Source organism: Acomys russatus, chromosome 7, assembly GCF_903995435.1.
Source record: "Acomys russatus chromosome 7, mAcoRus1.1, whole genome shotgun sequence".
In the NCBI taxonomy this organism is placed as follows: Eukaryota; Metazoa; Chordata; class Mammalia; order Rodentia; family Muridae; genus Acomys; species Acomys russatus.
The window spans coordinates 37,499,745-37,523,156 of NC_067143.1; the positions used below are offsets into that span (position 1 = coordinate 37,499,745).

Sequence of the window (23,412 nt, forward strand, 5' to 3'; positions counted from 1 at the left end):
TGAGTGGCAGGCTTCATTTTTCTCTCTGTGATAGGAAATAAGGTTTCTTATTTGAAGATTCGACCTTGGGAAGAGGTTGATAAGGGAACTAGGAGAAGGACTGTTTAAAGGTAGGGGTTTGGGTAGGAGGAGTTTTTAGTGAAACTCCTCAGGATTAAAATAATCCTTACAAACAGCCTTTCAGAAACCTTATTATGAGCCTTAGGTTTGTTGCAACTCGAACGAATAGGTTAATACATTACTCATTGATTATAATGTCACCTCCAGTGAACTCAAACCCAGACAAAGGTTTCTAGCCTTAGTAAAAGTGAGACAGTGTGTTCCCTCCCACGTGGGTCCTAAGCATATGAATGACACTTTGCCATTTCGCCATCTCTCCTAGATTAACGCACTTACAGGAACTCTTTTTACTTCTAAAGTCCTAGAAGAAAGAGCAGAGAGAGAGACAGAGTCTCAGGGGAAGCCACACTCTGAGCAAGGAGATCAGGTGTACGACTGGAGCGCTGGCTTGGAGGACGTGGACGACTCTCAGCTGTACTTCTCCCCAGAGCAGGGCAATGTGCTGTTTGCCAGTGCAATAGACGGCTGGGGCTTTGGGTAAGCCGTTCTGCACCGCTGCCCCTTTGTGGTTATAGACTATTGCTGTTCTAACTGTCTTGGTGTAATTGTTGTAAGAAGTTATCTTGTACCTTTGTTGAGTGTCCTGCCACGCCTCATGAGCACATCATGAGAAAAGGTAACGCAGTGTCACCTTCAGGACAGTAACATGGACCCGGTCAAGCCGGAGAGCATTCCTCATCGTGAGGCTTCCACGTGGTACCCTGTGTGGTCACCTTTCCCCAAGCACTGAACCATTACTGTGCATCATTTCTGTAATTTGCTATATAATGTAGCGAAATTAAATCAAAACAGTAGACTATAGAAGTAGAGCCAAGCTTACTTTTTATTCAGCATAATTGTCTAGATACTACTGTGAGTTGTTGTACATACTGGAGTTGTCCTTATCTGAAGTGCTTACATCCCCAAGTGCTTCATAGTTCAGATTCTTGTTTTTAAAACATGTACACGAAGTATCTTGGGGACAGGACTGAAGCCTCAATCTAGTATTCACTTATATCACGTGCACACAATCTGAAGGGAACGTTTTCCAGCGTTTTTAGTGCACCCGTGTTTTGACTGAGGCTGAACATAAAACGTGTTGGGGAAATTTTCTACCTATGGGGTTGTGTTAGTACTTAAAAAGTTTTAGATTTTTGGATTGGGGTACTCAGCCTGTGTTACTTGCCCTTTCCCTCCCCTCTCCCGATATTATTTTATGGTATAGATTTACCACAGTTACCCATTAAAGAGCATTTGGATTTTTCCAGGTAGGGGCCATCATAAGTAGATGTGTATGCAGCCAAGCACTGTACCAACTGAGCGACCTCCAGCCAGTGAACTCAATTTGTAAAGAAATTAGCACACAGCTCTTTATGTTTCCGCAGCAGTGCCCATGTGGTCTGCTTCCTCTCACAGACGTAATGGTCTGCTGCCATCACTGTGGTCATGCCGGGTCTCTGGGTGTGTGTGGTACCTGGGTTGAATACATCTGTCTGAGCTCCAGTGTGGTCGGCTCCCCTGCTGATGCAGCAGCTCTGTGTCCTCCTAGATCTCCTCCTGCCCATTTTGTACGTTCTGTTTCTGCAGCTGAGTTCTGACCGTTCTTTGTAAATTGTAGATGTTGGGCCTTTGTCCTTTGTGTGCTTTGCAGATATTCTTTCCTGGTCTGTGCTCAGGCTTTGTGTCATGTGGCTGTGTCTTTACAGAACAAAGGTTGTAATTTAGGTCAATCAGCTTACCACTTTTTCTGAGTTTTACATTTTGAATAATATGTAATAATTCTTTGTCTACCTCAAGACCCTAAAGACTTTCCTTCATTTTTAAAATGTTTTTATTCACATTTATGAATTGCACACAATGGGTTTCATAAGGACACGTTCATACATGTACATAGTAACTTTGATCAGATTCACCCTCTCTAGTCCCCCCTTTCCAGCCAGCCTCTGCTCTCCTTTCATGTCTCTTGTTGCTTTCCTTTCTACATTTAAGTCTGATTCATTTTGAGTTAATAGTTGTGTAAAGTGTGCGCCTTGGGTTGAAGCTGACTACTTTTTATTCTAGTGCCATTGTTGCAAAGCCTGTCCCTCCCTTGAGTTTCTGTTGTAACTTTGCCAGAGCCACTTGGACTGCTATCCCACCCAACCTTAGCTTAGTTCCTTGCTTAGGAGTTTCTTGTGTGTTTTAAAGGTTTTGTTCATCTCCTTTTACTCCAATGCTAATGGAGGCTAATATGAGGGGGGGAAAGCTTTTTCGAGTATCTACATATGCTAGATTTTTAGTCAGTTTGAGTTTTTTTAATTAAATTCTCACAACCGTTTATAATCTATGGCTCAAAATCATTGAGGATTGCTCAGCCTTACTCAGCTGTTAAGGGGCAGAGTTACTGTAACATTAAAATCAACCTTACCAGGGGCTGGAGATGGCTCAGAGGTTAAGAGCGCTGGCCGCTCTTCCAGAGGTCCTGAGTTCAATTCCTAGCACCAACATGGTGGCAAATGACCATCTATAGTGAGATCTAACCCTGACTGTGTGCATGCAGGGGCTATTTCTTTTGTTTATTTGTTTGTTTTTGTTTTTTGTTTTGTTTTTGACACAGGGTTTCTCTGTGTAACCGTGGCTGTCCTGGACTCATTTTGTAGACCAGGCTGGTCTTGAACTCAGAGACCTGCCTGCCTCTGCCTCTCTGAGTGCTGGGATTGCAGGCCTGAGCCAGCATGGCAGGGGCCATTTCTAATAAACTATGGATTATAGGCACCTTAGTCCACTTGTGCCAAAAGTTTATGGCAAACCTAAATAAATGTAGACATGGGCATACAGAGAGAATGTCAGTGGTCAGTGTTGGTGTCACTTTCTGGAAAATAAAAAGATTGGCTCCAAAATGATTTCCAACTTTTTCCTAATTAAAAAGTACCATAGGGAGGCATAGTGGCTCGTACCTATAACCCAGCACTTCAACAGGCTGAGGCAGAAGGACCATGAGTTTGAGTGGAGTATGAGCTAACTGCGTAGTGAGTTCCAGATAAGCCTAAGCGGTAGCCTGACCCTGTCTCAAAAAAGGAAAAGTGAAATGGCACATTCAGTTACATGACAAGCTCAGTACTGCTATATTAGTTAGTGAACATTCTGCTGGTGGACCACAAGGTGGAGGGCTTGTCCATCATAATGATCTTCAAAATTTCATGTTTTATCCTAGTTTGAGTCTAAGTCTTACAAACTGGAGGAAGTCTGCTGTGTGTGTGGAGAAGAAGTAGAAGTCTGAAAGGAATAGAAAATGGCATCCCTTTCAGATTTCTCCATTTTAGGTCTTACCTGTCGCTGTTCTCTGTGCTAGGCAAGTCAGATATTTAAATGGGTGAACTCATGCCTGTTCTCAACAAAGTTTAGCTCAGGAGAAAATGCTCCTGGAAATGAAAATGCAGTTTTCATCCTTCTGCTTCCTTTCTGTGGTGTCAGTGGACAGGGAAAGTTGACAGCTACAAGAGTCACAAAAGGTAGAAATGAGCTCCTTAGGAGTGTTAGGCAAGGGTCCTGCGCTGTGCATGTAGTACTAGTAAGTCTGGCTAGAGGCTGGACTTAGATTGGCTTCCTAAGTGTGACCTTTTGATCAGTTGTAACTCAAGAGACCTCTCTGGGTGAGAATTCTTGGAAATCTTACATTCCTATTTTAGGTTTACAGAATGGAGGCCACCACCTATAGAGTAGAGATTTAGGCTTACAGAATGGAAGCCACACCTATAGAATAGAGATATAGGCTTACAGAATGGAGGCCACACCTATAGAGTAGAGACAGAGGGGGAGAGAGAAGGAAAAGGACTTCTTAGTAGGTTAGCTCATCCAAGACGCCTGTGATTAGTGTTCATCCGCTGGGGGGGTTGTGAAGGGCAAAGGATATGGCTCAAACATGTCCCACAGTGGAGTTGGCAGTTGGTGAGGCAGACGAGAGATTTACAGAATTTTGGAATTTGTTCAGAAAGTGTTTGCGGCACCTAATTTGAAATTATTCTCTAGAGGGAATTAGAGTTCAAGAGTGGAGAAATTGTGTTAGAAACTATCAATATTTTTAGAGTGTAACTATTCTATTCATATTAACAAAGAAGGAATAAAAGCAGTGAGTAATAGTGGGGACTGGATCAATGTTAATAAGCAAATTCTGTGTTTACTGTGGAGTAAAGCCTGAACAAGGGAAGCGTTGAAGACTTGAGATTACCTGTGTGTGTCAGGAACTGCAGAAGGATTTCAAGATGGTGGCCTGAGCAGCAAGCAAATACCTTATAACTTGTAGTTCTGATAAAGAGAATTAGTGGAAATCTTTACCACTTTCAGAATTTAAAGTGGGGCATTTATCTGACATTATTATAAAATATAAAAGAAAATATGACTTGATTTGGGTTATGCAAATTAACATACTTTAAAATCCTAGAAACAAGAAATAAAAAACTATACTGTATCTCTTCCCATATGCAGCCTGAGGTGACCTATGAAGATGGTTCACCACTCTCTTGACCCATAAAACTCTATCAAGTCATGCAAATGGAGAAGTTCAAATTCTCATGTTCACTTTAGGACACTGGAAATCCTCCTCATCTAAACAGCTGTGACATATACATGAAATTCTTCACTGAAAGAAGGAAAAAAGCACCCAGAAGTTTGCCACATGAATGATACGGATGTTAAAAACACAAGAAACAGTCCAAATACTTATGGTTTGACCAGGATATATCAATCAAATGTGCCCAGAAAAAGGAGGTGCCTAGGGACTCTCCTGTCTGTTCCACCAGGTGCAGGGCTCACCCCCACTGGGAAGCCCTGCTTTCGCCTTCCTGCTTACTGCGCTGATAGGTGAAAGGAGCCAGGTCTTCTCTCTGTGGCCTGGTTGTGAGACAAAGCTTTAGTTAGACACATTCGGAGACCCTGTCTCTGTAGATGTTCAGTTATTGATGCAGATTGCCAAGCAGGCTGACCTCGATTGAGACTTGCAGACCCAATCCAGGACTCATAGGCAGCCCCAAAGTTCCACCCTTGGAAGCCTGTAAGCCGCAAAGGCCTGGCTTGCTGAGCACATTCTCCAGCCTGATTTTCCAGGGAATACCATTCCTTCAGGGAGGGACAGCAGTGCTCAGTCAGCAGTTTTCTAAGGGAAAGTAGCAGAAGTTTCTAGGACTTTGGAGTGAGATAAGAACTTGTAGAGAGAAGAAGAGTTTTCTATTTCAAAAAGCCAAAAACATAATAATTAATAATACAGATTTTATAGAAACTAAAATTTTGGGGAAAATATATGTTCTAAATAAGTAACTCTTTGACCCAGTTGAAAATGAAGTTTGAACTATAGCAGATCGCGGAGAAAGTGCCTCCTGAGGCCAGCCTCAGCAGTCAGCCTCAGCCACCAGCAGCTCTAGCTGATTTGGATTTTGATCTCTGGGTATTTTTCTCTGCCTTCATCCTCAGTGAGAAGGGTTGGTTGGTACTTGTTTTCAGCAGTCTGTACTCTGCATTATTTTTGAGCCACTGCCTGATGACCTTAGCATTTCTTATTCCTCCTGTAGCTGTTGACTTGAACTCCTGCAGTGTCTTAGTGATATCACTTAATTCAGTTCACACCAACCCCTGGGGTCCCTAGTGACATGTAAAGAACTGACTGTAGTGTGCTAACCTTGGATTCCTTCTTCAGTGAGGAAAATGGCCGGTCTCCTCTGCCTCTTCATCCTCGTCCTGCTCCTCTTCCGATTCCTCCTTCTCTTTCTTTTAAAAAAAAATATTTAAAAAATGAACAAACAAAACAACAAAAACCAAAACTGCAGATTTGGGTTCACAACAAAATTGAAAGTGCAAATTTTACAAACACCTGTGATGGTCTTTGTCCTTCACTGATACTTCATTTGTTGTTGACTGGCAAATGCACTGACATAGTTTGGCAACAGTGGAGTTCACTTTTCCTGGTTCCCAGCATCGTCATACAGCATAGTTTGACTTCTTCAGAAATTAATAGTAGTATGGATTTCAGAGAAGTTAGCCTTTTTGAAAATTAAAACACACTTACACACACACGCACACAACACAAGAAAACAACCGCTAAATGAACAACTATTGTTTCCAACAGAAAATGAAGTTTACACACTAGCCCAGTCTGTTCATTCCTGCCTCCCTCAAACCACTGGCAGCCACTGGTATTTTAACTCCCACATAGTTTAGACGTTCCTAATTTGCCACACAGTAAAGTCAGCAGCGTGTCCCTCTCGCAGCTTGGCCTCTTTCAGTTAGCAATAATCATGTACCTTGCCTCTGTGTTCGTGGTGTAAAAACTCATTTCTGCTTAGTGTCGAGTCATTTCCCCTCCTCTGGCTGTACCACAGTTTGTCTGTTGACTTGCTTAAGGGAAAATTTGCTTGCTTGCTTCAAATTTTGGAAATTGTGAATTGAACTGCTATAAACATCCATGTGCATATTTTTTCGTGGACATATGCTTTCAGTTTATGTGAATACTTAAATACCATTGCTGCATCATGTGAGCGTGTTTAGACATTTAAGAAACCAGCATACTGTCTTCCAAAGTGGCAGTACTATTTTGCATTCCCACCAGAAATGAATGGAGTTACTATTGTTCTATACCCTCGTCAGCATTTCATGTTGTCATTGTTCCAGCTAGATTTATTTGCTGCCTGTCTGTCTTTGCTGAGGTGGCTGCCATGTAAGGAAGCATTGACTCTCTATGCCAGCTTTGCCTGCAATCTTGCCTTTCTTGGTCATCAGCTTATTCACCAATTTTGTTAGCCTTTTTGAATTTTGCTACATTGATGACCATGTTGAATTATTATTAATTAATATTGATTCAAATGACTGTTAATGTAGCAGTTATTATATAACCCTCTATTGTAAAAATAAAAGACACAGACACTTGTTAGATTTTTAATAACTCTAAAATATTGGGGCTGGGTAGATATAAGCCCCCTAAGCTACCTTGTTATCTCCCAGCCCCATGTCCCATGCCTCTTGCTTTAATTATTCCTATCTGGGCTGCTTTCCATCCAAAATTCCCATAAATACTTGAACTTGCTTTCTATTTGGGCTGGTTCTCTCCATCATGCTAATCCTCAGAGCAAGCTCCTCCCGGCTATGTGCTTCTTCTTTACGTTAACCCATGGCGGCCTCTTCTTTCTTCTTCCTCCTTTTCTCCTCTGTCTCTGTCTCCTGAGATCCTTCTGCTCTCCCAAGCCTGTGGACCTTAGCTCTGCCCATCTCTCTTTTGCCCAGCCTAGGTATAGGCATTTTTATTGGCCAATCAGGGATAATTTGGGAGGCAAAGTTACACAGCATTACTTGGTGTTCATGAGCAATTGCTTGTAGAGCAGTAAAGATCTCAAGGGGACAAGCAATTAACAATTAAATACATAGCGCCAGACCATCCTGCCACATGACCATGTCAGTTTTACCTTTCTTATCACTGTGATCGGAGGCCTTTCCTTCCTGCGTTAGCTCAAGCTCACAGTGTTGTGCTGAGGAGCTGTGTAGAAGAACTCTTTTTGTCTTGCTCCTGAGCATTCATCTTCTAAGATGCTCTAGGCACAGTGAGAAGTACTGTTTCCTACAGGAATGTGATTTCCAAGCCATTTAAGCAGAGAATGCTCTACACCTTGGTGCCGATGGACTCCTCTCCAGGGGTGGAAACAGATGCTGGTTTCTTTGTGGGTTGAGTATCTGTCTCCAATTATTCCAGGATGCTGCAACTCTAGTTTTGGCAGATTGGAGCTCTAGAGGTCATTTCCCTTGTGAAAAACAGCACTTTTGGTAGTGATGCCCCAAAGTAACCTCTGTAATTAGTAGAGTTAGGATGGGCAACTGGCACCTTTGCTTCCTTAACCTCTGCACTTTTTGTCTAATTTCACATATGCAAAATTAGGAAAGCGAGCTGCAGGCTAGATTCTAATTCTTCTCAATATATAGACTGTTGGACAATGACACAGGCCTGTATTTGAATCCCAGTCTCACTACCCGTGTAATGTCTTTATATCATTATCCTTTTCTATAAAATGAAAAAAGTTTGTAAGACAGTTAAAAGTATTAATTTAGTAGTAGTGTGAGATATTTTGAACAGTGTATGACAAACAGCAGTAACTGTAGTCACTGTTACTGCTATAACATGCCCTGTTGGTTTTCTTTCAGAATTGAGCATTTTGCCAGAATCTACAGTCAAAAAATTGGCATCAAGAAGGAAGTTCTTCTGAAAACCTTGTGGGGAGATTATTATATAAACATGAAGGCTAAGAAGATCATGAAAGCCGACCAGGTATTGTGCTCTGTGTTGGTTTGATTTTTGGCCATGGAATTACTGTCCCAGCTTTAGTAGAAGCGACAGCTCAGCCTCAGTTTATGCAGATGAGTTCATGGAGAACTTTATGTGGCACAGAATCAGAAAAGGCGCGTGAGTCTCCGTTCAAGCATCATTTCTGCGGAGGTCCATGTTTTTTAAACACAGTGAACAAGCTGAGTACAGTTGTGCATGTTCATTCCAGCTTCTTGCGGGGTCAGTTCCTAGGAGTTTAAGGCCAGCCTGAGAGGCAGTGCTGCTCTGGGTCTAAAAGGACGTTGCAGTAAGTGATTAGACAACTGTCTTTGGTTTCTGAGGGACTTGAAACCAAGCACTTTGCAGACACACATTTTGCCTTTGTATTTGTCTAAGATTAGGCTTTGCATTTGGTTTCCATATTGTGAGTAAAGCTGTGAAAGTCACTTTTGTGCACATTGATGACATTCTTTAAACTGGTCATTCAACGCAATGGCTCTTAATTTCCTGATAATACCAATGGCTCTTCAGAAAGCAGGTATTCGATACACGTTTTGTCTCATGTTTCTGCAACAGCATTCCTGCAACCGAAGATTCTCACAGCTCACATTATTGCTTACGTATATAGTTTAATGTTTTTCATTTAAAATTCGTCCTTAAAGGAGTTGCTTTTCTCCTTTTCACCGCGTAAGTTCCAGGGTTGAACTCGTTGTCAAACTTGGTGGCAAATACTTTGGAATGCCCCGCATGTGACCTGCTGTAAACAGTATGTGTGTCTGTCTCAGTGGGACAAATAAAGTCTACAATTAAAAGATTGTCCCGTTCCTATGAGCAGTTTCTCATGTTTAAGAACACAGGAAGCGTGATCATAGGAAGTCCAAGCCTGGGAAGAAAGCCCCCACGCTGAGTGAAAGTAGCTTGTGTCTTGGATGTTGTGGGGTTTTGTTTCTTTGGGTTTTTGTTTTGTTTTGTTTTGTTTTGTTTTTTGTTTTTTTATACTAGTTGTTGGGCAGCCCCCCAAGATATGTCCCCCAAATGCTCACATCATTTCAGCACCCCTCTGGTTCCTGGAGGAAGAAGAGGGTGGTGGCTTACTGGTTTGGAATTACTGGCTATTTTGAGCATAACTTTTGTCTTTACCACCAAATAAATATTCTGAGCAGATAAGCCACAGTGCCAGTGCCCCATTGGGATGAGGACATGAATGTTGTAAATGTCCAGGAATTGAAGCTGATATGTTCTTATCTGCGCAGGCAAAAGGGAAGAAACCTTTATTTGTACAGTTGATCCTAGAAAATATATGGAGCTTGTATGACGCAGTCTTGAAAAAGTAAGACTATTATAAAATTGTTTATCCTTGGGTGGGATCATTTGCCCACTTGCGGCGTTCCAAGGCTCTTGGATAGGCGAGCGTGACTGGGGCAGTGAGCAGTGTCACAGATGAGTTAGTGATGGGGCTCGGAAACAATTTGAAGGAGTACACGTGCTCAGGTAAGGGAGGTGGGGAGGACCAGAGCAGCAGGGTGTTGCGGCCTGCCTGGGTGATGAGAGCAGAAGCTGCAAAGGAGCACTGGGCCTTGGCTTAGGTAAGCACAGTTTAAAGAAACAGTCATGTGGAGGGAGAGAGCAGGCCAGGAACTTGGGGAAAACTTATGTGGTACAAATGGAAAAGTAAGCTGGGCTGGTAAGTTTATTATTCTATGGGCAGAATCAGAACGCTAGCATGTATTTGTATAGCTGCTCTGGTAGTCATAGTTTGTTTTAGTAAACTGTGGAGCAGTGCTCAATGAAAGGTTCTGAAGGAGTTTGGCAGTGTTAGGGTGGAGCTTGGGGAGTCCCCTTCTTGTCAGGACCTCTTTACTTATTTTTATCCTCTTCTAAAAAGTAACATGCAAATTTTTAAAAAAGTTGTCAGATAAAATTGAACTACTTTTCCTTGCTACTTGTACATATTGTTTATACCTTTTCTCTCTAATCTTTCCCATAGGGACAAAGAAAAAATTGAAAGAATTGTGACTTCTCTGGGATTAAAAATTGGAGCCCGGGAGGCACGACATTCAGACCCTAAAGTCCAGATCAATGCCATTTGCAGCCAATGGCTCCCCCTATCCCACGCTGTTCTCGGTATCCTTTATCTGAGTGGTTTTTAGATAGATGTATTGTATAAAATAAGAGAAAAGCAGTATTTCATTGGCAGCCAGATAACCCTATGGAAATAACCCATTCCCATCCAGTGTAAGTCTTCTCTGTTTACTCAGTGTTCTACTTTGAAGCAGCACTAAATAACTAGAAAAATTCTTATGCTAATACTGGTTAACATTAGTTCTACAAATTACTCTTTTCAAAACAATACTTGTTCTCTAAAATAAAAATGCAATAACAATACAATAACTTATAAAATGAATGATAAAAAAGAAAACTTCACTACGACTTAAGAAAGTAGAGATCTAGAGTCAGTGCATATTCTGGAAGCATGTGCAGATTGTGAGGCGCGAGTTGCCCTGCAGCCCTGCAGTTGTCTGTAGCAACGTGTCAGATTGTCCTGATTTCCATGCAGTCACTCTGCTGTGGTGAAAGGCACTGAATGAAAACAGAATCCTTAACGCCAGGCCTCAGCTATGGTGTGTCAGAAACTGCCCAGCCCCCTTGACATGCCATCTGAGCGAGTGGAGAAACTGATGTGCACTGGATCACAGACGTTTGAGTCTCTTCCACTGGAAACCCAGGCCCTGAAAGCAGGTAATGAAAGACAGACACAGTGCAGCGCACTACACTGTTGACTGTCCTCAGCCCAGGCTGTCACACATTCATTTTCACAAATAACCTCTTTTTTGTTACCAACTTTTGTTCCCCTCCCCATAGTTTTCCTTTTAATATAGCATATTGCTAAGCGCTCTGTGTGGCAGCCACTGGCCCAGACTTCCTTCCTGCTTACCAGAGCCCTTCCTGCTTGCTGTCCTGACCTCATTTGATGTTCCCGCTTTACTCCAAGTTCCTGAATAGCCAAGCACATGTTCTGAGCTCTAAAGTCACTGCCATGGCTGTCTCCTAGGGCCTGGAAGAGTGGTTCCTGAGACTTACGGATGCTTAAGAGCGGCTGGTCCACACTCTCCATATGAAGGGTACTAGCATTCCAAGTTCTGTGGGCACCATGTATTCATCCAGTTCTTCTACTGATGTTTGTAACCCCTGCAGCCCCAATCCACAAACTGCTGCAGTTGGGCCCTCTGTTGACTCTCTGACCTGATGGCCAGTTTCCCGTCCTGAGCTGACCAGTTATGCCACTAGCATTTGACATAGATGACAACTACTACTTCCTCCTCAGAACATGGTCTTCCCTGACTTCCGCAGGCTGGTGTTTCCTGTGTCACTTTGTCCCTGGCCTTCTGACTTTACGTGGCAGCTGTGTGCTCATAGTCTCTCCATCGTCTGTGTGGACTCCAGCCTCACAGGGTTTGCATAGCTTGCCCTCTCCACCTCTGCTCTGCTTCAGAAGTGTCGCAGAATCCACATACCCTAGGCCTAGAGCTGTGTCCACCCTTTCATCTGCGTCCAAAGACCCTGAGTCACAGGGGCTTTACACTGACCTCACACCCCTGTACCCACCCACGCTATTGGCAAATGCTGCAGGTCTTCCTTTAAAATCCATCCAGAATCCACTGCTCAGCATTTCCATTTGCTTGCCTGGGCCAAGCAACCACTACCTCTCACCTGCTCATGAGTCTGTACTCCAGCTGTAGTCAGAGTGACGCAGTTAATGTGCTCACAACTGGCCAGCTCTTGCTGCCTGTAGTTCTCTTGTTTAGTTTTTGTTGTTTTTGAGATAGGCTTTCTCTACGTAGCCCTGGCTGTCATGGAACTCACTCTGTAGACCTGTCAAAACTCGAACTCAGAGGCCCACCTGCCTCTGCCTTCTGGGTGCTGGGATTAAAGGAGTTCACCACCACTGCCCAGCTTGTTTTATTTTTTTTAAATGTTGCATTATTTGTAGAAAATTTTTTTGATTTGAGGTAATGAGTTTTCTAGAAACTAAAATCTAGTAGTTTTATCTCTGTTGTAGGTTATGAAAAGATCTGAACCTCTTTGATCGTGACATGTGGAATTGTGTTAAACTTTATATACTTAGAGACGTGATTTCTTTATCACACTGAACCTTTATTTCTGAGTTTTGTTACTATCCTGATACATTATTTTTAGATTTTGTTATTATTATCATTTTCACTCAAATGTTTTGCCTGCATGCATGTCTGTATCACATCCTTATCCGATGCCCATGAAAGCCAGAAGCAGGAGCTGGAGTTACAGTTGGTTTGAGCTGCCATGTGGGTACTGGGAATTGAACCTGGGTCCTCTGGAAGAGTAGTCAGTGCTCTTAACTACTGAGCCATCTCTCCAGCCTTGATGATACATTATTTTTGTCTATTTTATATATTACCTTGCCATAGAAGGGATTAGAAAAACATTTAAGGAACTCCGTAATTGGCTTTTGATCCCAGTAGCAGTACTATTCTGTATAGAGAGACCTTGACTTAGATTACCTGGGGGTGGCGAAGCCTTGTCACTGCTGTTCCGCTGGGCCGAGCCTCCCAGCCCCCACCCTTCAGCTTCGCTTCTTTTTCTCTGTCTTACAACACTCGCTTTCTCTGCTGCCCGTTCCTTGCAAACTCTTAAGTGGAGTTTTTATCGTATCTGCAGAGAGTCGCATGTTTAGATGACGCTGTATTCTAGCTGTTGTTGCTGTTCACAAAAGTCTAGGCTTCTAATCGTGGGAAACGCAGTGACATTTTCTTCTTGTTTGTGTAGCTTTTATGAAATGTGGAGGTGAGGATACTGCACCAGTTATTATCTTTGTTTCCAAAATGTTTGCAGTTGATGTGAAAGCCTTGCCTCAGAATAAGCCAAGGTAAGAAACAGAGGGAAGCTGGGCTGGGCTAGGGGAAAGGCTGATTATTGGCTGGTGGGCATATAGCTGGGGTGTGGGTAGGAGGGCACAGACATTGCCACTCTTCCTCACACCTGCCTTGGAATGAGCACATCCCTGTGTTAACGTGGAATCTGTTCACCATCTATCACTTGTCATGCCTGTAGAACGCTGTTGAAATCGCCTCTGGAGTGCTGACTTGAAGCACTATTAGTATAAGGGCTGGAAGAGCTGTAGTAGTGAACTTACCTTTCGTTGAACATGTCAGCACAGTGTGCTCTAAGCCTGCCCCGTCCCAAGGTATGTCTGTCTCAGCAGAGACTGATGTCTGACCATCAGTTCTCTGTAGGTCATGTGCCCGCAGAGGCGTCAGGCTGTGCGAAGGATTTGTCAAGTTCAGAGTCTTGGGAAACCTATGCATCTTCCATTGTATGTGTTCTCCCTCCCTGGCTCCCGCCTCCCCAGCTAGTTAGATATTGTTAGGATTTGGATGAGGCAGGTGGTTCAAGAGAACACTAAGACAGGTTACCAGGGGAATAAGGAGGTTTTGTTTCTTTATTAGAAAAGTTATTAGTTCCATGGACACAGAGGGACAACAGCATGGCAAGGCTATGAGAGAGCTCAGGACCAGAGGCAGACAGTGGGGAGGTTCACAGCAGGAGCTCAAGACCAGGCTGCCTAATTCCTAGGTTGGAGGCTGGGAGAGGATGGAAAGAGGTAGCTGCACCCCTTTGAGTTGCTCCCCACAGGAGCTGAGCTAGCAGCAGCGTGTCTAGGAGAGGAGGCTTGAGCCCAGGCTGAGGCAGATCGAGCAGGCTGTCTTAGAGACCCCTCACACCTCTAGAGATCACTAAAGTAACTCCTAAGCTGCTTCCCATGCCCAAGCCTCCAGTGTACTTTTCACCATGCTCCAGAGTGATCTTTCTCTAGCTCCTTTCTTAAAAAGGTTTTGTTTGTTTGTTTGTTTGTTTGTTTGTTTTGTGTGGGGTACAGGGCAGTGTGTGGGAGTCAGTTCTTTCATGTATCATTGGAGTCCTGGGGACCTAACTCAGTCTCAGGCTTGGTGTTGAGCACCCTTATCCACTAACCATCTCTCTAGCCCTTCAGAATAACCTTTCCAAAGACTGAAGATTGGGTCTCCTGCCCTTTTATTGACTCTCAACACCTAGTTTTCCTAAAGCGTGAAGGGTGCTGTTGGAGTTCAGGGGCAGTTCCGTTATCATATTTATTTGAATGTGCATCTGTGCTTATTGCTTTTGTATGTCATCATAGAGGGTTTTTTTTTTTAATATGATGAGATTTTAAGTCTCAATGGAGTTATAGTGGAGATCACAAAGTGACTGAATTTGGGGGAGCACTGTGGAATAAGTGTGCCCCGTTATAACCCATCCCCAGCCGTGGGTTTCAGTAGAGTGTTCCTTTTTTTTCTAGTACTTGTGCTGTTTTGTCAGTAAAGTCCTGTGTTTCTGTCCTTCCTGCTGTACCTCATCTTCGAGAGTCGTTATCTTCCTCCTCCTCCTGCTCCTCCTCCACTCCCTCCTCTTCCTCCTCTTCTTCTGCTTCTTCTTCTGCTTTTGCTTCTTCTCCTTTTTTTTTCCCCCTTCAGATAAAACTGCTTATTCTTTAGAAGAAATATTTTGTAAGTTTGTTTAGTTTTTAGCTTTTTCATAGTGGTTTGAACATAAGAATCTTCTTCTAGAATTTTTGTTCTGAAGAGAAATGAAAGAATTAGTGAGTCGATGGGTGTGGGGATGGAGGATGAATGACTGTCTGAGGAGGAAATGCGAGCCAGTACGGGGTAAGGCAAGGCGCTGGGTGAGGCAAGGCGCTGGGTGAGGCAAGGCAGTTTTCAGCTACCCTGGCAAATGAACTCTGTAGCCGCTGAGAGTATCTAGGACGCTAGAGAATGCTGGAGAAGTGAAGCGCATCCTCCCGAGGCTTCAGCTGCATTGATTTTCACCAAACCCCTCTGTGACTTATTCTCTGTCTTGTTCTAGAAAATAATGGCACCTCTGCTCTACTGCTTCGCTATGTCTCCCCTGAGTGTTTTTATCTAATGGTCTCCATATATTAGTGTGTTTTGGTGGAGCAGTTAATTCTATTCCGTGAGATTGTTTTTACTGATTTTGCCCTCTCATGTTTAAGTTTATTTCTTAACCTGGCCAAAACACGAATAATTGAGACTCTTCTATAATACAAGGCTTCACAACACAATCTGAGCAGTTTAAGTCTGTTCTCAACCTTCTATGCTTTCCTGTCTTGCTCCCAGCAAACATCCCAGCAATCCTTGCCCTTCGTAGCTTTCCTCCTCAGCTCCTTCCTCCTGATCCTCCTGGGACCTCTACCCTTGGCTTCCTCTCCTGACTGCTCCCACCCTGACTGGCAGGAAGTCCAGCCCTATTCTCTCCCCTGCTCATCAATTGGCTGTAAGTTGCTTTAGTGACATAATGGGGACAAATGAGGAGTAGAGTTTACACAACATTTAGACAGGAAATCAGAATTTAAACTATACAAAAACCTTAGTGTCTACACTCTCACTGCATCTTCATGCTTATTTTATACCGAGTAAAGTCTCCATTCCCTCCCTTGTTCTTGTCTATCTTCTAGCTGATGTTTTTTGTGTAAGTTGTACTGCCTTTTATTTGTAGGCATGGACCATTGGGGGGCAGTGCTCTGATCTCATTCCCATTGCAGCTGAGTCGATGTACTAATCCAGGGCCAGCAGACTAATCTTTTTCCTTTGGTGTAGATTAGCGTACACTATCTAATGGTACATCATGAGGAGAAACTGGAAAGGGACACCCTGGACACCTGCTGAATGCAGTTAGGCTGTGCCCTCGTTTCTCAGCCATCCTACCTTGGCTGTAGACGAGGGTTTCCATATTCTCGATGTGTATGGGATTGTGGCGGGGCTTTCTCTTCTGTTCTGTTGTCTGTCTGTCTGTCTCTGACGCGCAGACCTGGTAGGCACGTTGCAGGCCAAGCTTTAAGTTTGTCTATCAATTCGTTTCTGTTCAGTAAGCTATTAGGATATTTCTGCAGCACCACTGGCTCTGCCACTTAGGTCCAACAACAGCTTTTGTTTCAGTTTGACTTCTGAGGAAATCAAAGAACCTTAGAAAAAACAGATAATGTTCCAGGTCACATAGCCAGAGGAACTGCGCAAGAGTTTAGCTGCAGCCTGCCTGGTTTCAAAGCCGGTGTCTTTCACAGCACTCCGTAGAACCTGCCCTCCAGCATCCCACGCCATGCCAGCACCCACCCTAACTCTGAGCAGGCAGCTGTACCCTTTTGGCCCTTTGTAGATTCTGTGCCTTTGCTTTTGCTGTTTTGGAGCTTTCCAGGAAGACCTGCACTGCTGTCCCTGCTCCTTTTGTGGCTTTGCTTCCTCCTTGAGAACTAACTTTTAGTAGCTAGATGCCACATCAGACAGATACCTCTTTCCTTTCTGGTCACCTGCTCTTTGCTGTCTGTGCTACCTTATAGCATGCTGTCATGTGTACTGACGGCAGCAAGACTCTCTGCCAGCCTTTCACCAGCATCAGAGCCAGAGCTGAGTCATTGTGCATGGCAGCCTGAAGCCAGATGGACTTCTATTGCTACCTCTTTTCCTCTCTTTTCCATGTGCCAACCTAACATTCATCTCCAGTCAGCATTCACGTGTCTGGTCTCTAACGCTGGTGACTGTTCTCTGTTCAGGAGGTTGTGGTTATCTGTAACCTAGCCAACTCACTGCCCACCACTATTTCCTTACACACAGAGCCCTACTTTCATGTAAATAATTTCTCTTTGTTCTGAATAAACACTGGATGTCTAACAGATACAGGAATAAATCCTGTGACTTTCCCTCTGCTTGCTTTACTCCCTTTCCAAGCATCTCAGGGCCTGTAACAGTGTAGGTCACAATAGGTATTAATCAGAGGATAACTAAATAGCAGGCACTTAAGTATTTTATACTAACTCATCACTGTAAATGCTTATTATTTTGTCTGGCTTGCATCTATCCATGTCTGTCTGTCTGTCTGTCTGTCTGTCTGTCTGTCTGTCTATCTTAGATAAGATCTTATTATATATAGCCCAGGTGTCTTACTTGGTTTTCTCTTTGTTGCTATGATAACACAATGACCGAGCAACTGAAAGAAGAAAGAGCTTATTTGACTTAATATGTCTGTGGCACTGTTTATTACAGAAGGAGTCAAGGCACAAACTCACAGCAGGAACCTGGAGGCAGAAATTAAAGCAGATACCATGGAGTAACTTGTCTTTTGTGCCCAGTGCCTGTCTGTGTGCCCAGGGCCTGTCTGTGTGTGTGCCCAGTGCCTGTGTGCTCAGGGCCTGTCTGTGTGCCCAGGGCCCATCTGTGTGCCCAGTGCCTGTCTGTGTGCCCAGTGCCTCTGCCCAGTGCCTGTCTGTGTGCCATGGGCCTGTCTGTGTACCCAGTGCCTGTCTGTGTGTCCAGTGCTTGTCTGTGTGCCCACGGCCTATCTGTGTGCCCACTGCCTGTCTGTGTGCCCACTGCCTGTCTGTGTGCCCACTGCCTGTCTGTGTGCCCAGTTCCTGTCTGTGTGCCCAGTTCCTGTCTGTGTGCCCAGGGCTTGTCTGTGTGCCCAGGACCTGTCTGTGCGTCTAGTGCCTATGCCCAGTGCCTGTCTGTACCCACAGGGCCTGTCTGTGTGCACAGTGCCTGTGTGTGTGCCCAGTGCCTGTCTGTGTGCACAGTGCCTGTGTGTGTGTGCCCAGTGCCCGTCTGTGTGCCCAGGGCTTGTCTGTGTGCCCAGTGCCTGCCTGTGTGCCCAGGACCTGTCTATGTGTCTAGTGCCTATGCCCAGTGCCTGTCTGTGTGCCCAGGGCCTATCTGTGTGCCCAGTCCCTGTGTATGTAGCTTCTGGTGCTCAAAGAGAAAAGAGAGGAAGGAGGCAAGGTAGGATAGGAGATGAGGCTGAGGCTGGCTTCAAGGTATCAATTACAGAGTGAAACAAGCCTTGCAATGTCAAAAGCTAGGGCAGCATGGGAGGGAGGCATAGTGCTGAGACCAGGCAGCCTAGCGCAGCTTCTTCACCTGTAGTAGTTCAAGCTCACACTCAAGGGCTGTCTCAGCAGTCTGGATGCTCAGCCCTAGTGTAGTGGTGAATATGTCAGATCCTACCAACTCCAGGGCCAGGATTGGTCGTGCTCTGTGTTGTGGTTGAACATGCAGTGGGTTCCTGTGAATGCCTTCTTGAAAGGGAGACTGGTCCTGGGGACCCTTCACTTGCCTGGTTTCTTCCTTCCAAACCCAAATTCCGAAGCCAAATGCTCAGTGTCTCTCTATCTTTTATAAAGCTTTTTTTTAATATTAAAGCTCTTAGTACCTTCTCTGTTACTTTTCATGAAGAAAAAAAAATCTACATTGCTAACGGTCCCACCCACTACACAGACGGACCCCTGCCAACACTCTCCCAGTTCCACACTGCCTTTTCTGTCTGGGCGTCTCCTGTGTCTACCAGTGCCTGAGACTTTTCATTTGACCTTTGAGTGCTTCCGAGTTGCAAAGGAAAACCTCATTTCCTCTAGTGGCCTCTTGCATGCTTCTGTAGGTACGCTAATGTAAGCCTTGCTGCCCCTTAGCCATTCTCTTCCTGCTCCTTATCGACCTCTGCCAGAAGAAATACTGAGTGTCCGTGGAAGGCTGTGTGTGACTGCACCTGGTGCTGCTTGGGGCTACGGGCACTGCTCACCGGTCCCTAAGCAAGCCTCTGGGGATACAGCAGGCCAGAGAACCTGCTCCCCTGTTGTCTTTGTTGGAGGGAACCTGGAGAAGCCTCCATGGTGGATTTGGCATTGATTACTGCCTCTGCAGTCTTATGAACACTTATTCCCGAAAGAGGGCTGAGAGGTGCCTGGTGCCTCCACATCATAACATATCTGTGACTTCTTGTAGGCCTCTCACTCAAGAGGAAATGGCCCAGAGACGTGAGCGTGCAAGACAGAGGCACGCAGAGAAGCTTGCAGCAGCTCAGGGGCAGGTATCCCAGGGCCCTGCCCAGGATGGAGGTGCCCTTGAAATTTCAAGTCCTCATGGAGATGAGCCAAGAGGTACTGCATTCCTAAGTAGTCTTTGATGTAAACTATTTGATGCGTTTTTTTGCCTAACTTGGTACATCGTCCTTTTTATTTTAACTTTTGTCAGTTGGGCACGGTGGCACATGCCTGTAATCCCAGCACTTGGGGAGGCAGAGGCAGGCAGATCTTTGTGAGTTCAAGGTCAGCCTGGTTTACAAAGCTAGACCAAGACAGGCAGGGCTACACAGAGAAACCTGTCTAAAAACAAAACAAAAAAAAACTCTTGGCATAGTCTTATCCACATTGTTTCTGCTCTTGGCTAAATATTCATATTTACTGTTTTCTTCTGTGTGTATAAACAATTCCAGGGTTGAAGTGAGCATTCGTGGCCCTGAATGTCTTTTTGTGCTTGGCAGGTGATGAACCAGATATTGCAAGTGTGAGCCTTCAACCTGTGCCTCAGGAAGAAAGCAGCCAAGAAGCCTTCATTGCATTTGCTCGTGTGTTCAGTGGTGTAGCTCGAAGAGGAAAGAAAATTTTTGTCTTGGGACCCAAGTACAGCCCCATTGACTTTTTACAACGGGTAAGAGTTAGGCCTAAAATGCAAGGGCATTATTTTAAGGGCCTGGTAACTTTCAGACTGGCTTAGTATGGTAACAAATGGGCAAAAGACACCCCAGTCCCTGTCACCTGCTGCCTTGACTCGCTAACATTTTGCACACATAGTGGCTCCCTAAAGTAGCATTTAAGAACCATATAAGAAGGAGAACAGCTTTTTAGGCCTCTTTTTTTGCATATCAAGGAAGGTAAGCATCACTTCGGTCTGGAGGGAAGAAGTAGATGTTAATGTTAATCCGGAGCCAAGGCAGTGGTGCATCTTCTAGAGTTTACCGAGCCAAAAGCTCAGTGACTCTGGCAAAAGCTGTAGGGAGCAAACAGGTGATAGGCACTACCTGCATTGCCTGGAGTCTGTTGAGGCTGGTCTGAGAGCAGACAGACAGACAGACAGCCTGCATGGAGAAATGCCTGAGCCAGGGTTGAAAGAGTCTGTAGGCCAGAAATATCCGGAGCACAAGACAGGGATTAAACATAGCATGAGAAAAGACACCGGAGGGCCAGGTAGGGCCAACAAGAAGCCACTCAGCAGTGAGTGACAGAACTCCTCAGGGGCAGAAGCACCTGGCCTCATGGGAGGAGCCTTTTTCTGGGTGACCCAAAGAGTGCAGTTAGATGCAGGTAGAAGACGGAGGGAAGAGCTGAGGACAGCTCTCCCTCAGTGTCTGCTGTTTGCATTCTGTTCTCTCCAGTGCTGCATGATGGGTAGTCAGGCCTTGCTAGGCTCTGGGGACAAAGCACAGTACTTGGTGTGCATAGACTTGTGATGGGTTTTTGCTTGCCATTGAGAGTCACATACCGTGAGCAGTCTTGTTCACTTGGCATCGGTTGCTTATGTGTCAGACACTAAGCAGGCAACACAAAAGACACCTGAGGCCATGGAGTCAGAGTCACCGCAGGAATCCTATTCCAGTGTACCTTTTAAAAGGGTATGTGAAGCACTTCAGACCTACTGTGGAAGTTAGCCCTACTCAGGTCCCTCCAGCATCCTTTGTCTTATGCATCTGTTGCTTAGTGTGACAGAGTATGGCATGACCAGCGATGTAAGAGTGCATGTGATCATCCTGTACTTTCTAAGACTTGGGGGCTGGGTCCGACTCTGCAGCATCAGCTAGGGAAGAGTGTTCTTTGAAGGGGGAGGGCGATGTGTTCATACTACTAGAAATTAAACCTGGACCATGTGTCCTTGTGTGTGTGGCAGATGCTAGCTATAGCCACAACTTTCTTTTTAAAACTTATTTGGAGACAGGGTCTCACTAAGTTGCATAGGATAGCCTGGAGCTCATTCTGTAGCCTAGGCAGGAGTTAACCTTCCAAGTACCTGGCTATAGGCCTGTGCCCTAGGCTTGGTGTGCTCCTCTCAGCTACTATATCCTGACCTCAGTTTCCCCTCCCTCTTCTCCTCTAAATCCCTCCCCACTCTTCCTCACTACCACCATCCATTCCTCTTCATTTCTCTTCATAAAAGGGCAGGCCTCCCAGGGATATCAGCTGACCATGCCACAATGAGTTGCAGCAGGACTAGGCATCTCCTCTCTGTTAAGGCTGGACTAGGCAACCCAGGTCCCACAAGTAGACAAAAGAATCGGAGACAGCCCCTGTTCCCTCTGTTAGCGGAGCCCCACAAGAACAGCAAGCTACACAACTGTAAAGTACATGCCGAGGACCTAGGTGTGCCCCATACAGGCTCCCTGCTTGTCAGTTGTCTCCGTGAGCCCAGGTTCGTTGATTCTGTAGGTTTTCTTGCGGTGTCCTTGACTCCTCTGGCTCCTACAATTCTCCCCCTACCCCCTCCACAGGATTCCCTAAGCTCCACCTAATGTTTGGCATTTGTTTCCATCAGTTGCTGAATGAAACCTCTGATGATGGTTGGGCTAGGCACCAGTCTATAAGTATGGCAGACTATCACTTAGAATGATTTTTATCTCTTTGTTTGTTTGTTTATTTTGCCAGTTGTGTTTGGTTCTATCCCAGGTGTCTGGGCTATGCAGCCTCTGGTTCCTGCCATCCAAGCAATGTTGGGGTGGGCTCCCTCTCTGAACCAGTCATGGGTTGGCCCCTCCCACTGCTTCTATGCCATCTTTACCCCAGCATATCTTGTAGGCAGAACAAATTATATGTAGGTCGAAGGTTTTGCGTCTGGGTTGGATGTCCTAGTACCTCCACTGAAAGTTTTGCTTGGTTACAGGAGATGGCTGCTCAGACTCTGTATCCCCCTTACTAGGAGTTACAGCTAGGTTCACCCTCCCTTGTGAATTCCTGAGGCTTTCCATTGTACTACGTTTTTAGCTCCTCTCTGAGATGCCCCTCAATTCCAGTTGTTTTTCCCAGTACTCTCCCTCCATCCTCCCCTCACCTGACCCCTCCTGTTCCCATTCCCAGCTGCTCCCAGTCCACCCACAGAATCTATTCTATTTCCCTTTCCCAGGGAGATTCCTGTGCTTCCCACCTGAGCCTTCCTTGTTAGGAAGCTTCTCTAGGCCTGTGGGTTGTAAGGTGGGTATCCCTTACTATATAGCTAAATCCACTTATAAGTGAGTACCTACCATATCTGTCCTTCTGAGTCTAGGTTACCTCACTCAGGTAACCACACTGGGCTTTTGTCTTTTGTTTTTCTAGTCCTATCCATGTGCCTGCAAATTTCGTGATATTATTTTACTAACAGCTGAGTAATACTTCATTGTGTAAATGTACTATGTTTTCTTCAGTTGATGGACATCTAGGTTGTTTCCAGTTTCTGGCTATTACTAACAAAGCTGCTATGAACCTAGTGAGCAAGTGTCCTTCTTGTAGGATGGATTGTCCTTTGGGTATATGCCCAGGAGTAGTGTAAGTTGATTCCCATTTTTGTGAGAAACCGCCATGTGGATTCCCAAAGTGGCTGTACCAGTTTGCACTGTCACCAGCAAGGGAGGGGTGTTCCTCTTTGCTTCACAGTCTCTCCAGCATGACCGTCAACTTGTCTTTTGGATCTTATTTCCTTGATGGCTAAGGATGTTGGACATTTCTTTAAGTGCTTCTTGGCCATTCAGATTCCTCTGCTGAGAATTCTCTTGTTTAGATTAGTACCCCATTTTTTAATTGGATTATTTGGTTTGTTGTCTGGTTTCTTGAGTTTTTTATATATTTTGGAAATTAGCTCTCTGTCAGATGTGGAGTTAGTGAAGATCTTTTCCCAGGATACTGTTTTATCCTATTGACAGTGTCCTTAGCCTTACTTTTCAGTGTCATGAGGTCCCATCTATTAATTGTCGATATGCTGTTTGTGTTCTGTTTATGGAATTGCCTTCTGTGCCAGTGTGTTCAGGGCTGTTCCCCACATTCTCTTCTGTCTGGTCCAGTGTATCTGGCTTTATATTGAGGTCTTTGATACACTGTATTTGAGTTTTGTACAGGTAAGAATCCATTTTCACTCTTCTACATGCAGACATCCAGTCAGATCAGCACCATTTGTTGA

At 44.8% G+C, this 23,412-nt stretch overlaps 1 protein-coding gene across 1 annotated transcript in view; it reads left to right on the forward strand.

The window, feature by feature from the left end:
- The window catches only part of Efl1 (elongation factor like GTPase 1), a 123,635-nt gene that overhangs the window by 24,238 nt on the left and 75,985 nt on the right, over positions 1-23,412 (forward strand). The window contains exons 7-14 of the mRNA XM_051148850.1: positions 383-597; positions 8,257-8,380; positions 9,631-9,707; positions 10,365-10,501; positions 10,994-11,116; positions 13,181-13,280; positions 19,219-19,373; positions 19,757-19,923. Of these exons, the coding sequence (XP_051004807.1) occupies positions 383-597; positions 8,257-8,380; positions 9,631-9,707; positions 10,365-10,501; positions 10,994-11,116; positions 13,181-13,280; positions 19,219-19,373; positions 19,757-19,923 (1,098 nt within the window). The remainder of the gene's footprint in view (positions 1-382; positions 598-8,256; positions 8,381-9,630; positions 9,708-10,364; positions 10,502-10,993; positions 11,117-13,180; positions 13,281-19,218; positions 19,374-19,756; positions 19,924-23,412) is intronic.